The sequence below is a fragment of the Phascolarctos cinereus genome, unplaced genomic scaffold, assembly GCF_003287225.1.
Source record: "Phascolarctos cinereus isolate Bilbo 61053 unplaced genomic scaffold, phaCin_HiC Scaffold_726;HRSCAF=1367, whole genome shotgun sequence".
In the NCBI taxonomy this organism is placed as follows: domain Eukaryota; kingdom Metazoa; phylum Chordata; class Mammalia; order Diprotodontia; family Phascolarctidae; genus Phascolarctos; species Phascolarctos cinereus.
In genome coordinates, this window is record NW_027556098.1 from 403,906,397 (window position 1) to 403,922,160 (window position 15,764).

The 15,764-nt window shown below is 51.1% G+C and overlaps 2 protein-coding genes across 2 annotated transcripts; one reads left to right on the top strand and one right to left on the bottom strand.

Moving 5' to 3' along the window:
* TMEM52 (transmembrane protein 52) lies at nucleotides 1-11,058 on the top strand. Its single transcript, XM_020975968.2, has 5 exons — nucleotides 1-178; nucleotides 421-464; nucleotides 1,279-1,320; nucleotides 4,695-4,873; nucleotides 9,525-11,058. Exons 1-5 carry the CDS (start codon nucleotides 95-97, stop codon nucleotides 9,809-9,811), a joined length of 636 nt encoding a protein of 211 aa, XP_020831627.1. The 5' UTR covers nucleotides 1-94; the 3' UTR covers nucleotides 9,812-11,058.
* Nucleotides 11,059-12,735: 1,677 nt separating this feature from the next.
* CALML6 (calmodulin like 6) lies at nucleotides 12,736-15,367 on the bottom strand. The gene is made up of 4 exons (XM_020971847.2): nucleotides 15,199-15,367; nucleotides 14,660-14,804; nucleotides 14,155-14,255; nucleotides 12,736-12,782 (listed from the first exon to the last, which is right to left on the bottom strand). Exons 1-4 carry the CDS (start codon nucleotides 15,320-15,322, stop codon nucleotides 12,736-12,738), a joined length of 417 nt encoding a protein of 138 aa, XP_020827506.2. The 5' UTR covers nucleotides 15,323-15,367.
* Nucleotides 15,368-15,764: the final 397 nt, after the last annotated feature.

Consider the following 15,764-nt stretch of genomic DNA (forward strand, 5'->3'; position numbering starts at 1 on the left):
CAGGGACAGGGCGGCCATAAAGGCGGTCCCGGATCCCCGGCCAGAGGTTCCTGGCCATTGCTGTGGCGACTGGGTCCTCGCGTGGGGGGGGACCATGGCCACGGTCACGATCACTGCCACTGGGGTGCGGGGCGGCTGCAGCCACGGGGTCCTCACTCTGCTCATCCTCCTGCTGCAGGTGAGCGGTCTAGCTGGGATTTGGGTACACCTCTTTGTTCCAGGGGAGACACGCGGAGCTGGGGGAGGGATGATTCCTATGCCTATAACTGCCCGCCCCCTTCTTCCTCTGACCGGGAGATCGCTCCGGAGTCTTTATTATAACCCTTACTCCTACGATCTGGGAGGCGGGACTGGGGGCACTGATGAAGAAGGCCGCCACTGTCCCCTCAGCTCCTCCTCCCTTCTCCCCCCACCTTGCAGGTGGCACTGGACAGCGCAGATGGCAGCTGTGACCTCGCTGACCAGTAAGTCTGAAGGACGGCCCGGCGGGAGGGGGAGCGTCTCCCTACACCGCCCCCTCCCCATCCACTGAACTGGACTGGGCTGTCCGCTCTGCTTCTCATCATACACCGCCCCCTTTCTGGACTCAGAGTTGGAAAAGCCCTCCGGGATTACCCCCCCACCCCCACCCCACCCAACCCCACGGTAGCAGGCAGGTCCACCAAACTCCACAGCTGTTTATCCCTACAGGAGCAACAAAAAATAAACAGTCTGAAAGCAGTGGCCCCTTCCCAGGTCCCTTCCCTGCTCTCGCTCTCTCGCTCTCTCTCTCTCTCTCTCTCTCTCTCTCTCTCTCTCTCTCTCTCTCTCTCTCTCTCTCTCTCACACACACACACACACACACACACACACACACACACACCCCTTCCCTTTGGACTGAGAAAGAGAAAACAGCTTTGGCTGCGTGTGGGTTTATTTAGGGGAGGGGGTTACAGAACCACGATCTGGTGTTGGGAGAGGCTGTGATATGTGGGCCCCTGGGGGAGGCGGTGCAAGGGAATCAAGGGGGGAAGTCTAATGAAAGGAAGCAGCTGCCCTGTCGGCTTGAAAGGCTGCTCTGGAAGCTCCTGGAAATCCCCTCCCAAATACATCAGTTGTATGGAAACCCAACCCACCCCAGCGGCCCAGCCAGCTTCTCCTCTTTTGAAGGGACTTGCCCCAGCTCGTAAGGGCCCAGGCTTCTCCTTCCAGGGCCTAGGGTGGGGTCCTAGAAGGTTTCCCAATCCCCCTCCCCACCACAGGCTGGGGCTCTAATTCCCCTTCTCTCTGCCCTTCCAGGTGCCGATCTAGTGCCAGCTGGACCAGCCTGTGGTATGTCTGGTAAGTGCGAAGCTGGGCAAGGAGCCCTCCACAGAGGCAGAAGGACCGGCCTAAGCCCTCAGCTTCCCTGGCCGGTTGGACTGGTTTGCCCAGGGAGGAACACTTCTGCTGGCCTGGCCCAGCCCAACAGAGGGGATCTACCTGGAAACTTTGAGCTTCCTGAAATAGAGCTAAATGGGGAGGTCTCACCTTGATGCAGCCCCCAAGTGGCAGGGAGTTGATTCAACCCATCCCGAAGGCAACTAGCTGCTGAGCATCAGCTGACAGCCTAGAACAGCCTCTGCTAGCTAGCTGAAGATAGACAGAGATGCCTATCTCCTCATCTGGGGACTTAATCCCAGCCCCAGGTTATTGTATACACAGTTGCAAAGCTCATCCCTACTTGTCGAATCTAGATGCTTCAAGCTAGCAGTTAGCAGTTTTGTGAGCGGTAGGCACCCAGCTAGTACTGGGGTACGAACCAAACATGAGTTTAGAATCCAGCAGCTTGAACAACTCTGTGGGGCAGGCAGGGCTGTCCTCATTTTACAGATGTGAAAACTGAGGCTCAGAGAATTCTCTTACCCAGGGTCACACACCCTAGAAAGCAACAGAGCCGAATTTTAATCCCAAGTCCTCTGACTAAATTCAGGGTCCTTTCCATTACATTTAGACATCATAGACCATAACTTTCTCATTTTACAGATAAGAAGGTTCACACAGATTTTGGAGACAGCTAAATCAAGACTAGAACCCATGTCTCCTAACTTTTTTTTTTTATCCAATGTTATTTCCATCTTAACGAGTGTCAGGCAAGGGTGGCATTGCTCATTCCTGAAGACCTGACCAACCTCTCTAATTTCCTCCCCACCCCTGCCCTGGGGGTTTTATCTTCCTTGCTAAGAAGTAGAGAGAGACCGGAAGAGGCTCTTGGGGAGGCTAAAGTTGGGCTCCTCCCACCCAAGGAAGCCAGCACCAGATCAGATTAGAAGGGGCCAGGTCTCCATAAATACAGTGAGACACTAGGAGCCCAGTGCTGGCAGGATCACCTGGCATTCAGGGCACAGAGCTGATGCCTGGCTTCTCCTAGGCTAACCTTTCCATTGCCCCATCTCTCCCCTCCCCCCACCCCAGTAGTGGACCTTAGCTGGCAAACCTGAAGTGATGTCCCAAGACAACCCTCTATGGTCCATGCAGGCTTGCTCACATTTATTCCCGGGGGGGGGGGGAAAGCCCTAGGGTGGCCTCCTAAAAAATAAAAAATAAAGCTGCTGGGACACAGTGGGACAAGTTTTCTGTTCCAAAGTGGTCTCTCCTTTCTCCAGCTACAGGTAAAGAGGACCCTATCCCAGAGCATCTCCTTCCCCTGGGATCAGTCAGTGGTGTCCAAATAACTGCTAAACTCCAAAGTCCTCTGCTCCTCCTGGCTCTGTCACCTCCTTTCTATATCTCCCTCTGACTCTAGGTCACCAAACTCTGCATCTCCCTTAGGGCATGGCAGGCAGCCTGTGCCCAGCCATGCCAGTCAATTTTGCAATTGATTCCAGGGCACATCTTGTTCCTGAAGGGATCCTGTGAGCAAGGCTTGAGGTCATAAATGAAGCCTGGAGACAGCTGTCCCTCCCCATCTCTCCTAGGAAAAGTCAACTCCTTTCAAGCCAGGGCAAAGACCCTGTGGCAGCTGCTCTCGTTTATAGAGCACTTTGTCCTCAGGATACCCCCTGCAAAGTCAGTTATGTATTATTCTGGTTTTAGAAATGGGGGAACTGAGGCTTAACAGAGTTTCTCATCCAGATGACCTGGATTCAAATCTTGCCTCTGTTAGTTCCTGTATGAACTTGGACTAGTCACTTAACCTATTCTTTAAATTATTTTGGAGACAATGGGGATCACACACCTAGTGAGTGTTATGTGTCTGAGGCCAGATTTGAACTCAGGTCGTCCTGACTCCAGGGCCAATGCTCTATCCACTGTGCCACCTAACTGCCCCCATTTAACCTATTTTTAAAAATTAAATTTTAAATTTAAGTTCCAAATTTTCTCCCTCTCTTCACTTTCTCCCCTACCCATTGAGAAAGCAAGAAATACGATCCCCATTATATATATGAAGTCTCTAGAAACATTTAAGTCACTTAATGGTGCAGGGGGATAGAGTGCTGTGCTTGGAATCAGGAAGACCCAAATTCAAGTCATGTATCAAATACTAATGGTGGGACCCTGGATAAATCACTTAACACCCTGTCAGCCTTCAATGAGGGGGTCAATGGCCTCCAAGGGTCCTTCCAGCTCTAAATCTCTAAACCTGAGGAAGAGAAGGGGAATTTTGACTCAGGTTTTCCTACTTCCCAGTCTGAGCTCTTTAACTATACCAGGCTACTTTTGAAGAAGGGCCCACGCCAAATTTGCCCTAACCTCAATAACTGAAACAGGGTGTGGGCTTGAGTGCCTCTGTAATCCTGTCAATGAGGAAAGCCTTTGAAGGATACTGGAAAGGAGTAAGACTATTTCCCATTTGGCTATGAAGGATAAGCAGATTCCAGGAAGTTTTGTCATCATCTCAGTTACTGAGACCAAGACACCACCTGAAAGTGCCTTCCAGTGGCTCAGAGAGTCACATGAGATAATTAATGAAAATGGGCTTCACACACCTTAAAGACCTTTTTAAATGTTAGACGCTGTTCAGACCCGTGCACTAAAAGTACAAGAAAGCTGGCGGTTTAGGTACCCAGTGAAGGGAACAGGACTCCCTTTGGACCCCATCAGCAAAGGAAGGGCCCGGACATTCACAACCAGATCTTCTGCTTCCTCCAGGGCTGTTTGTGTGATCAGTCCTTGAAGTTTGAAGAAATAACTACAGGATGACAAAATAAGAACCAGAAGAAGCCTCAGAGGCCACCCCCTCATTTGACAGATGAGGAAACTGAGGCCCAGGAGGTTGAGACCCATTTAAGGTGCTGTAGGTAGTTATAGCAGATCTGGCAACCCAGAGCTAATACTCTTACTCTCAGGCTGCTAGGTGGGGCAGTGGATGCAGCCCTGGCCCTGAAGTTAGGAAGATTTGAGTTCAAATCCAGCCTCAGGAGACTTAGTAGCTGTGTGACCCTGGGCAAGTCATTTAACCTCTGTTTACCTCATCTGTTAAATGGGGATAGTAACAGCCTCCACTTCCCAGGGTTGTTGTGAGGAAGAAATGAGATGATATCTGTAAAGCGCTTAGCACAGTCCCTGATTGCTTCCTCCTTTACAGCTGCATCCTGATGCCTCTGGTAAGGCTGGAAGAAACTCATGGAGATGGAGAAGCTATAGTAATAGCAATCTAGCTAAGGCCGAGTGACCATTACTCTTGGTGCGGAAACTTTTCCAGCCCCACCCTCTTGTCTCCCCCCAACTCACAGGCTAATCCTGTTGACCGTGTTCACGCTGCTTCTCTGCGGCATCCTGGCCAGCTGCATCAAGTTCTGCTGCCAGAGGAAGCGGCCGCCCGCGCAGACGACGTTCCCCCTCCCCAGGCGGCCCTACGACCTGACGGTCATCACTGTGGACAGTGACAGCACCATCCACAGCACTGTCACCTGTGAGTGCCAGCACATGCTGGTGGGAGGGGCAAGGCCAGAGGCACTGGGAGGATCTCAGGGTCGTGGGATGAAGGCCTGACGTCCAAACTTGGATTCCATCAAAGGGCCGCACTTGAGGGCCTAGAGGACCTCGAGGCCACAGGTTCCCCACCCCTGCACACCAGTCAAAGAGTCTAGAATGGGCCCCTATTAGATCTTCTCCCTGAACCCACTCTGATCCTGTTTTTGAAGCTGTTTCTGTTTCCCGCCTGGTCGGGGCTGGAGATACAGATCTTCCTTCCTGTGGGCAAGGCTGGACTTCCTTTCACTTAATCTTTAAGTTCGGAGAGGCAGCTTGGCTTTGTAGATAGAAATCTGGAATTGGATCCATTAGACCCGAGTTCAAATCCCACCTCAGACTCTTAACTAGTCACCCTGATCGCTTCCCTTTCTCTGGGTCTCAGTTTCCTTATCTCTAGAATGAGAGTTGGATTAAGTGACTTCCAAGGTCCTTCTAGCATTTAATACTACAGTGCCGGAAGGGAAGCCTCTTTTTTACCACTCCAATGGGAGCCTCTAGATCTGGATTCCCAGCATGGGCGGTGGGGGGGGAGGGGAGTCAAAGGTGGCCATTCTCTCTCTGGTTCTTTTCTGGCCTTAAATCCTTAATGTCAAAGCGATCTAGAGATACCAAGCCCCATTGTTCTTCCTGGATAATAATTAGTGAGAATTACAATGCCTATTTTTCTCATTTTCCAAAACCCTTTCCTGGCTGATGAAAGAGGTACCACAGATGTTTATGAAGAGTCTGCTATGTACTAAGCTAGGGCAGTTAGGTGGCACCCTAGCGCCTAGAGTATCAGGCCTGCATTCAAATCCTGCCTCAGACATTTATGAACTGTGTGACTCTGGACTAGTCACTTAAACCTGTTTGCCTCAGTTTCCTCATCTGTAAAATGAGCTGGAGAAGGAAATGTCAGACCCCTAAGAAAACCCCAAATGGGGTCACAAAGAGTTGGACACAACTGAACATCAACAACAAATATACTAAGCCAGGTGCTGGGGCGAAGATTTGGCATAAAGTCACTGTCCCTGGTGAGCTTATGACAGTCCTCTAAGGACAGGAACTGGGGTTCCATTTATAGAGGCAAACTCCCCCTTACCAACACAGGGTAGCCCCTAGAATATAATTTAGAATTCTGGAGATACTGAAAAGTGACTTGTCTGTTGTCACAGGACTTCCTGACCCCAAGCCTAGGCTCTAACTATGAAACTAGGATGCCTTACGTAGTCTTCTAAGGGAATAAATAATAATAATAACCAACTGTTGGTTATTTTGTAACCTCATTTGAACCTTAAAACCACCCTGCAAGGAAGGTACCCATAGGTACCCACTTTACAGACAAAGAAACTGAGGCAAAGAGGTTAAGTGAATTGCCCGTGACTGCAAAGCTAGGAAGTATTACAAGTGAGATTCAAATCCAGGTCTTCCTGACACCAAGTCAGCGAGGTGGCTCAGTAGCTAGAGCCAGGGACTGGAGTCAGGCTGGCCTAAGTTCCAATCCCGCCTTGGGTTCTTGCTAGCTGTGTGACCCTGGGCAAGTCACTTCACCTCTGTTTGCCTCAGTTTCCTCATCTGTAAAATAGGGCTAATAATAGCACCTACCTGTGAGGATCAAGTGAGTTAAAACTTATAAAGTGCTTTGCAGACCTTCAGCTGCTCTTGAATGTTCACTGTTAATGGAAAGAGCACTTTATTTGGAGTCAGAGAACCTGGGTTCAAATCCTAACACTACTCCTCACTAATACCTGTGTGACCTTAGGAAAGTCTCTTCACACGTCCCCATCCCCCTAGCTGACCTCTAAGGTCTTTCCCAACTCTAATTATGTGTTGTTTACAAGACCTTAGACTACATCTAGTCTAATATTCTTATCTTTTAGAGGCAGCTAAGTGATCTGGGAGAAAGCCCTGGACATGCAGTCAGGAAGACCTGAGTTCAAATTCAGACTCAGACACATAGTAGTTTGTGACCCTGGGCAAATCACTTCACCCCTCTATACCTCAGCTGCCTCATCTGCCAAATGGGAATAATAGCACCTAGCCCTTAGGGATGTTGAGGCTCAAATGAGATAATTTTTGGAAAGTGCTTCACAAATCTTTTTTTTTTTTTGGCTAGGCAATGGGATTAAGTGATTTGCCCAGGGTCACACAGCTCGCGGGTGTTATGTGTCTGAGGCCAGATTTGAACTCAGGTCCTGACTCCAGGGCCAGTGCTCTATCCACTGCACCACCTAGCCGCCCCTGCTTTGCAAATCTTGAGGTGCTGTCTACATGAAAACTATTACTATTATCAATTATTATTATTATTATTTCTCAGAAGGGGAAAACTATGGGATTTGGACTCTCTTCTGTAAAGTGACTAAATAATCTTCGAGGTTGCTCTAGCTTTAATCTTATGATCCTAGGATTATATAGTGGGTTAGAGGCAGCTGAGGCCTGAAGCTGGCAAGACTTGAGTTCAAATCCTACCTTTGACACTTACTAACTGTGTGATTCTGTCAAATGGTTGTAGTTTTAACACAGGAAGAAGTCTCAGAGCTCATCTAATCCATTTCCAACCTCTATTTGACAGCTGAGGAAACTGAGGCTGAGAAAAGGGAACTGATTTACCCCAGGTCCTCAGTATCTGAGCTGGGATTGTGTGACTTGGCCAATGCCTCAGGGCTAAACAAACATTTATTAAGCTTTCACTGTTTGGAGCCAGGAGCTGAGTAATAGAGGAGATGGAAAAGTTAGTCAAGGCTCCCCTTATTGCCCCCACCCCTAACCATGGACCTTGGATTATAATCTAGGAGAGGGATAAGGCTAGCTAGCGTGTGGCCTAGGCAGCTATAATTGTATAATGGGCTATGACAAGTGCATATGGGGGGGGGGGCAGGGTTGAAATGCCCAGTGACAGTCAAAAGAGAAAGTTCTTACAGTTTTTGAGGAGCCTGGTATCAGACAAGGCCTCATGGTGGAGGTGTCCTTGGATTTGGGCTCTTCTTCCGTCTTAGAATAGCTAGTTTCCTTGAAAGGTCAGCTCAGGGGCCACTTGCACATGGCCTATGCTGATTCCCCAACCCCTGCCCTGAAATTAGTCATAATGTGTTTTAGCACCGGAAAGGACCCCCTCATTTTGCAGAGAAGGAAACTGACTCCCAGAGAAGTTGAATCACACAGACACCAAGTAGCTGAACAGGACTTCAAGACAGTGCTTTCTTCCCCACGGCACCACGCTACCTTTCAAATTACTCCAACTATTTTTCAATTTTTCTTCTTTGCTTTGACCTATAATTTCCTCAATGTAAGGAAGTCCTGGTGAGGAACTGCCTTCAGTAATATTTAGTTTTTTTGGGGGGGACATGAAAAGCACAGTGACTTGTCCAGGGTCACACTGCCAGTGTGTGTCAGAGACTGGGCTTGAACAAGGCTCAGCTTGGCTCCAAGGCCTGCTCTCCACCCACCACATCACTGGCTCTTTTATGTGTTGTCTTGCCACATGAGAGTGAAAACTCCTTGAGAGCAGGGGCTGTCTTTCTTTTGGCTTCTATTTTTATCCCTAGCACTTAGCCCAGTGACTGACAGTTATGCTCAATAAAGGCTTGTTGCCTTGTTAACATAGTAGGTATATAATAAATGTTTAAATGAAGGAATAGGCATTTATGGAGCACATACTATGTGCATGGTACCCTACTATGTACTGGGAATACAAAGACCCAAAATGAGAAGGGCTTGCCCTTGAGAATCTTGTATTCTACTGGCTTTAAGTGTGGGTAGGAATTCAGCAGCCAACAAAGGGTAGGAAGCATTCTGGACACAGAGAACAGCTGGTGGACAAAGGCATGGTGGCAGGAGATCACAGGCCTTATTCAAGAGGGGAGAGTGCGGCCCTGTACAGTTTGGCTGGAATGTGGAGTTGATGGAGGGTATGAAGTAACATGAGAAGTCTGGAAACATCGCTGTGTTGGGACAGGAATGGGAGAAGGACCTTGAATTTCAGGTTTCTAGATTAGTTAGATGTTGACTTGGCTGGCAGCAGAGAGCCGTGGAAGATTAGAGAATTGCAAGTCTTTTTCCCATTTTACTGAAGAAGAAAACAAGGTCTATTAACCAGAGAAATTGAATGACTTGCCTAGAGTTCACGCAGATAGCAAGATTCTGACCCAGGATTTAAAATCATCACTCTTGCTTCCGTATCAGGTTGCCAACCCTGGTGCTCATCCCTGACCCTGAGAGGATGGCAGGGCTGGCTTAGAGCAAATCTTGAGGTGCTAGAAGTCTTTAGTCCAACATCCCCATTTTACAGATGAGAAACTTTGAGACCCAAGGAGTCTAAGTGATTTGTCTGAGGTGAGAGGTCACAGGTAATGAAGTATTGGAAGATTTGAACCCAGATCCTCTGATTCCAAGTTCTTAGCCTTTTCTCCTCTTAGGTAGCCAGAGTGAAATGGGATTACCCAAGACAGATTTCCTGCGTGAGGTGAGCTTCAAGCCAAGCCATCAGAGGTCTCTGGGCTGGGGAAGGTTATGCTGGCTGAAGTCTGTTCAGACACCATTGTCAGAGTCTGGCTTGTGCCCCATCCTGACCCGCTCAGGATGTCTCTAACTTCCTTTGCTCTTTTCTCCAGCTTACAGCTCTGTGCAGAACCCCCTGGGCCCACCTCTGCCACTGGCATTTCGGGACATGGAGCCAGGCACCGTGTCCCCTCCAGCCTACAGCCTCTATGCCTTGGAGCTGCCCCCATCCTATGAAGAAGCCATTAAGATGGCCAAGCCAGGCTTGGAAGGGGCTCCGCCCTCCCAGAAAGCCAGCCTGAGCCCAGAACAGCCTGAGCCCTGTGGGGACGTCCAGCCCAGGCAAGAGCCAGGGCCAAACCCAACCCCCTCCCCAGACCCTGCAGAGCCCCAGCCATAGCCTGAGGGCAAGAGGGGTTTTGGAAGGAGCAGCCCCAGGAACCCTGAGGAGCAGCCAAGATGGGGGCTTGGTGGACGCCGTCCTTGATGTCCCCACCTCTGGCTTGGAGCCAGCTCAGCGACCTTCACTCAGAAGGGGATCTAGTGACACCCGTGGAGCAGGCCGGTAAAAATAGCAGATGGCCCTGACCAGTCCAGGCCTCCCTGCCCAGGGCGAGGAACAAAATGTCCTGGGCTCCACTCGCCTGACGTCATCGGGAAGGAAAACGGCACTCGGGCCCCCCACCTGGGGGCTCTCCGTTCTGGTCAGGTCAAGCCAGGCCAAAGAGGGGGAGGAGGGCCTGTCCCTCTGCATCCTCACTCTCTGCAAGAGTCATCTAGGAATCCTGTGGCTGTAACCACTGGCCATGTGATGGTCAATCTGCAGAGACTGGGAAGGTGAAGATCGCCCAAAGGGGAAGGGCCCAAGCCCTCTCAGGGGGCTCGAGGACTCTGTGGACACCAGCAGAGACTTCCTTTGATAGAATGGAGAGGGGCATCCTTCACCCCCTCCCAAGATGACCAGATGTGTGTGTAGTGGGGTGGGGGAATGTAGAGTCTGGGTCCTAGCCCCCCTCCACAGGATCTCAGAGCCAGCAGGACCCTTAGACACCATTTACTCTGACCCAGGCCTAAACAGGACTTTCCCCTACAGTGGATCCGACAGATGGTCATCTGGCCTTCAGTGAGAGCATGGAAAGAACTCATTCCCTCTGCAAATCACCCATTAAGTGACAGGAAGATTTTCTTTGCATTAAGCCTAAATTTTTGCCTTTTTGTAACTTCTCCCTATAGCTCTGCAGGCCAAACAGGGCAAATGTCATCACCCTTCCATGTGATAGCGATTCAGGTACTTGGGGAAGTTCCCACAGCCTCCCCTCCCCATCCCAGAGTGCCCTTCTCCAGGCTAAAAGACTCCTTTTTCCTTTGATAGCCATCCTCCCGTGGGATGGACCCAGGACCCTTCACCATTCTGACTGCCCTCCTCTGGGCCCTTGCTTGGCTGACTGGGCCTGATGCTATCCAGCACAGCGGGGGAGGTGGGGCTGCAGGGAGGACCGGAGAGAGGACCTGGGGGTGGGGAAAGGGAGGAAGGAGTTCCTTATGTCTCATGGTTGAATTAACTGCTCCATTTTAGTCTGCTTTGATTTCTATGTTTTTTTTCTTTGGGGAAAAAGTAAAGTTTTGAGGATTTTTTTCCTGCGCTAATTGAGTCTAGAGTAAGTGGTGGTGGGCCTTGGCCTAGCCTGGGGAAGGAGAGCAAATGTGTTGGGGCATTGAGCGAGCATTCTCTGTCCTGTCCGTTCTTCTCCCACTGACGTAGATAAATGGACAGAGCATTTATTAGCACTTACTGTATGCCAGGTACTATCTCATTTGAGCTCACAACCAGTAGCTCAAGCATACCCTGATAGTAAATGACAAAGGTAGAATTTGAATCCAGGGCTTTTCCCTCTCCCAGCTATGAATCTGGAACCCTAACTTTCTGATCTGTGACTATGCAATGGGAGAGGGGGGAGGGAGACATACCAGAAGGGCCCTTGACGTGGTGCAGGGGGTAGATCACAGGGCCTGGAGTCAGGAAGACCTGAGTTCACATGCAGCCTCAGACATTCATGAGCTGTATGACCCTGTGCAAGTCACTTAACCTCTGTTTGCTTCTGTTTCCTTGTCTGTAAAATGGGGATCATAATAGCACCTATCTCCCAGGGTTGTTGTGAGGTTCAAAGGAGATAATATTCATAGAGCACTTAGCACGGTGCCTAGCCCATAGTAAGCGCTACGTGTTAGCTATTATAATTATTATTATCAGTCCTGCCTTTGATACTGATGGACATGCTGTGCATCTGTCTCTCTAGCAACCCCCCAGAAGGGGTCCCTTCTTGCCCCTGGAGGGGGCATCTGCAGTTGAAGGGAAAGGGGATCTTGGGTGAACACCCAGCTCTATCCTTCCTACCAGGAGGAATGGTGAGTTATATCACCTCATCCATTTACCATGTGTGCTAAACCAACCATTCCCCAGGCTGGACCAGGTGGCCTTTCAGGGACCTTCCACTATAAATGTATATGATTCCACCTGCTCCAAACTCCCCGCTGTATGGATGAGCAAAGTAAGGTGTCTAGGGGGAAGTGTGACCTACTCCAGGTCACCGAGGAAATTACAGAGCTGGAATGTGAAGATTACTGGAAGTGACCAATGATACCATCTTGTCCACCCCATACCTGACCAGAAACCTCTGCAGCCTGACCCAACAACTGGTCATTCAGCCCCTGCCTGAAGGCCTTCAGGCCTCCAGGGAAGAGGGAGTTCTTCCTATCAAGCCGAAATCTGCCTCAGCAACTATCAAGCCCACCCACATCCGTGCTTCTGTAACCCCTTCATTTTCCAGAGGAGGTGCGGGAGCTCAGGCCCTTGGACTCCAGTGACCAGGGTGCTCTGCTACCTTGGAGCTAGTGGCCAGAGGGCTTTCCGTTTAGCTTTGCCTTCCCTCCCCATCCCTGAGCCCTGGGCCCAGAATTTTGGTTTTTCCTCATCCCTCCCCATTGGGGGAGGCAGAAGGAGGGGGAAGAGAAGGCCTTGGGGGAGGGGAGTGTGGCAAGACTTCAAAGCTGATGGAATCCTGGGGATAGAATGGGGGCAGGGAGCAGTTGCACCAGCACCTGTGACACCCACTGGAGCTTCTGCCTGGTTCCTCCAGAGCTGAGCCTACAGAGAAGCCGTTAACAGATTGGGGGAAGGGGGGTGGTAGTCAGATCTGAGGAAGGAGTGGGGTGCAGCAGGGGATTTCTGAGGCTCAAAAGAAGGTCTTTATAAAGAAAATTTATTAAAGAGGGGCTTGCAGGGGAGGGGTACTGTGTTGACCAATCAGGGCCGTGCATCCATCCCTACTGGACGACCTTAAAAGATTCTCCAGTCATCATGGCCACAAACTCTGAGGGCATGAATTTGGGAGTCAGAGATCATTCCCACCCCCAGAAGAGGCAACAGTCCTCTGAACCCCAAATCCTCCCCACTCATTCCCAGTGGCAACATTGTGAGGGGGGCAGGACAGGGAGCTGCCCAGACCTGGATAATCTACTCCAAGCATGAAGAGCTGAGTGTGTTCCTTATCTAGAGTAGCAAAGGAAGCCCACCCACAATAATTGAATGACCAAGGCCCAGTGGACTGTCCCCCTTCAGACGGGTATTTTATTTGGGTCTGAGATCTAACTGGGAAATCCCCTTCAATGCACCCCAAGAACAGCCCTGAAAGGTAGCTGCTGTCTCAATCCTCTCCACCCCGACGCCAAGGGAGAGGAGAGGGAGGGGAGCACAGCCAGCCAAGCCTGGAGCTCAGCTCCGTCCCAAAACTTCCCTCCATATTCCACCACTGAGGAAGCCAGGAGGAAAGAGTGTCTTGCAGCCCAGACCTCTCAGAGATGCAGACAGAGAGGAGGGGGGAAGAGAAGGACCGGGACAGAGGGACAAAGGCAGACGACAGGACAAGGAGAGAAGGGAGGGGACAGGCAGAGATAGAGAGGAGAGAGGGACAAGGAAAGGAGGGAGGGGCGAGCAGAGACAGAAAGGAAAGAGATGGAGATAGAGAGCAGAGAGGGACTGTGGACAAGGACAGAGGCTGACGGGCGTGAGGAGAGATGGGGAGCAGAGGCAGAGACAGCAGCGCCTGGGACAAGCGGAAAGACAAAGGCAGAGAAAACACGGGATACAGAGAGGATAGACAAAGGACAAAGACAGAGACAGACAGGAAGGGACCAGGAGAGATGGGGGCAAAGGCAGGAGAGTCGCAGACAAGGAGGGAAACGGGGAAAGGAGGAGAGTGCTATGGGGGCCGAGTCAGAAACAGAACCGGGGTGGAGAGACAGGCACAAAGAAAGAGGTGCAGACAGAGATGGGTAGATGAGAAAGGAAGGGAAGGTGCAAGTAGGAAGAGAACGGGGCTGAGCTGTCCTTCCCCAGCTGGGGCTGCTGCATTGGGGCAGAGAGGCAGACCCGCAGAGGGAAGGGGGCTGCAGCATCCCTGCCTCCCCACCTGCTCCCACTCCCAGGAGCCGGCTCCCTCGTACCCCGGGGCCTGGCCCTTCCTGAGCCTTCACTGCCCCCTGCTGCTAGGCTAGTGAAGGGCAGCCTCCCTGCCCCTGCCCACGCTACAGGTTGAGAGGTGGTGGGACGGCTCTGGGCACTCGGTTGGGGAGGGGCAGGAGACGGATCTAGGGTCCCCTTGGGTTGGGAGAGTCTAACCAATGGACCGAGGAGGGGGCGGGGCCGGGTCTTGGGGACAGTGGGGGGGTGGGGCGTATCCTTACCTTCATAATCAATCGTTCTGTCCCCATCTTTGTCAGCCTCTTTCATCATCTGCTCAGCTTCCACCTCATTAAGAGGTTCCCCTGCATTCATGAGCACGTACCTTGCACAGAGAATCCCCCAAGCCCCACAAAACTGAACCAGGTTTCCTCTAGGAAGACTCCCTTGCTGTCCTCCCCTCCCCCCTCTGCTGCACTCCTAGTGGCCAAACAGGGCTGACCTTTACTATTGCCCACAGTTCAGCCCTCAGACGAGGGGTTTCCCAACAGTAAAGACTGACTTAGACTGCGCCCCACCCTCCAGAGTCATGTTTGTGGGCTCCCTGAAGACAGGGGTGTGTCTCCCTGTCAGCGTGGGGTGGGGGTTTCCCATTTGATTTCCTCCTCCCAGACCTTCATCCCCAGTACTAGTGAGACTGAGCTCAGAATATTCTGCTGCCCCCTGCCCCGCATTCCCATGCAGGATCTCCCCTTCGCCCCCCCCCCCACACACACACAGGTGTCTTACTTGAGAGTGTCCCAGTCTATGTAACCTTTGGCCTCCTTGTCAAAGACCTTGAACTCTGCCCTCAGCTCAACAAACTGATTTTTGGCTTTCTCATGATAAATGGCCATCGGTGACAAGCAGCCATCACAGTTAAAGGTACCTTTGTCTGAAAGGAAAAATCAGTTTCCCAGATGTGGATACAAGGCAGCTTCAGGGGTCTGTGCTCAATGAGGAAGCCCCAGAGCTCCCATCTCTCTGAAAACAAGGACTGCCTCCCTCCCTCTCCCCCAGACCATGGGATCCCTGAGGGTGAGGACTGTGTCTCCCTCCTCAGATAAGGGGCTCACTGAGATCAGGGGTTGTCTCCTCCCCGACCAGACTGGAGACCCCCTGAGGGTAGGAGCTGTGTGTCCCCTGCCTCCTTCCTCCCCATTGGGAACTCCCTGAGTGCAAAGTCTGTCTCCTCCCTTCAGAATGGGAGCTATCTTCCCCCTCTCAGACTGGTCAGTTAATGGGATAGGAATGAGAGGGCCAGTGGGTATCCAGCTCAGTGTCCTCACTATCTTTGTCCACTTCCTTGGCCATTGTCCCTAGTTCGCTCTTACTGGGGTTGATGCCCAGTAGGGTCATTAGCTGTTCCAGCTCAGTTGTCTTTACCAATCCATTGCCCTCCTCATCAAACATCTCTAAGACTCCTTTGTATTCCTTGATCTGATCGGCTGACAGTCTGTCGGTCTACAGAACACCAGACCCATGAACATGTCCACACTCATGGAATCCATTTCCCCACCTTTGAGGCTTCTTTAGCCCAGGGTCAGGGTCAAGGTCAAGGGCTAGGGTTCCAGCCTCCTTTCTGGGGCTGGGAATTTCTCTGGGCACCATCTCAAGGGTTCATTATCCTCCCTATCAGGAAATGCTGCTTCCCATCTAAATTCAATTAAACAAGAAGTGTTTTTTAAGCTTCTACTATATGCCAGTCACTGTGCTAGGTATAAAGATCCTCAAGGAGAGTCTTACATTACAGTTTCCTCTGTCTCTGTCACTACAGCTTCATCCTATTTGTCCTGCCCTATGGTGGAGCCAGGCATACCTGGATGAAACCTACAGGGGCCCTAGGCAAGACTTC

Coding starts and splice junctions, on each gene's coding strand:
- TMEM52 (XM_020975968.2), top strand. CDS start 95: ATGGCCACGGTCACGATCACTGCCACTGGGGTGCGGGGCGGCTGCAGC. Junction 179..420: donor TGCTCATCCTCCTGCTGCAG/GTGAGCGGTCTA, acceptor CCCACCTTGCAG/GTGGCACTGGACAGCGCAGA. Junction 1,321..4,694: donor ACCAGCCTGTGGTATGTCTG/GTAAGTGCGAAG, acceptor CCCAACTCACAG/GCTAATCCTGTTGACCGTGT.
- CALML6 (XM_020971847.2), bottom strand. CDS start 15,322: ATGTTTGATGAGGAGGGCAATGGATTGGTAAAGACAACTGAGCTGGAA. Junction 14,805..15,198: donor CAAGGAAGTGGACAAAGATA/GTGAGGACACTG, acceptor TTTTCCTTTCAG/ACAAAGGTACCTTTAACTGT. Junction 14,256..14,659: donor ATAGACTGGGACACTCTCAA/GTAAGACACCTG, acceptor TCTCTGTGCAAG/GTACGTGCTCATGAATGCAG.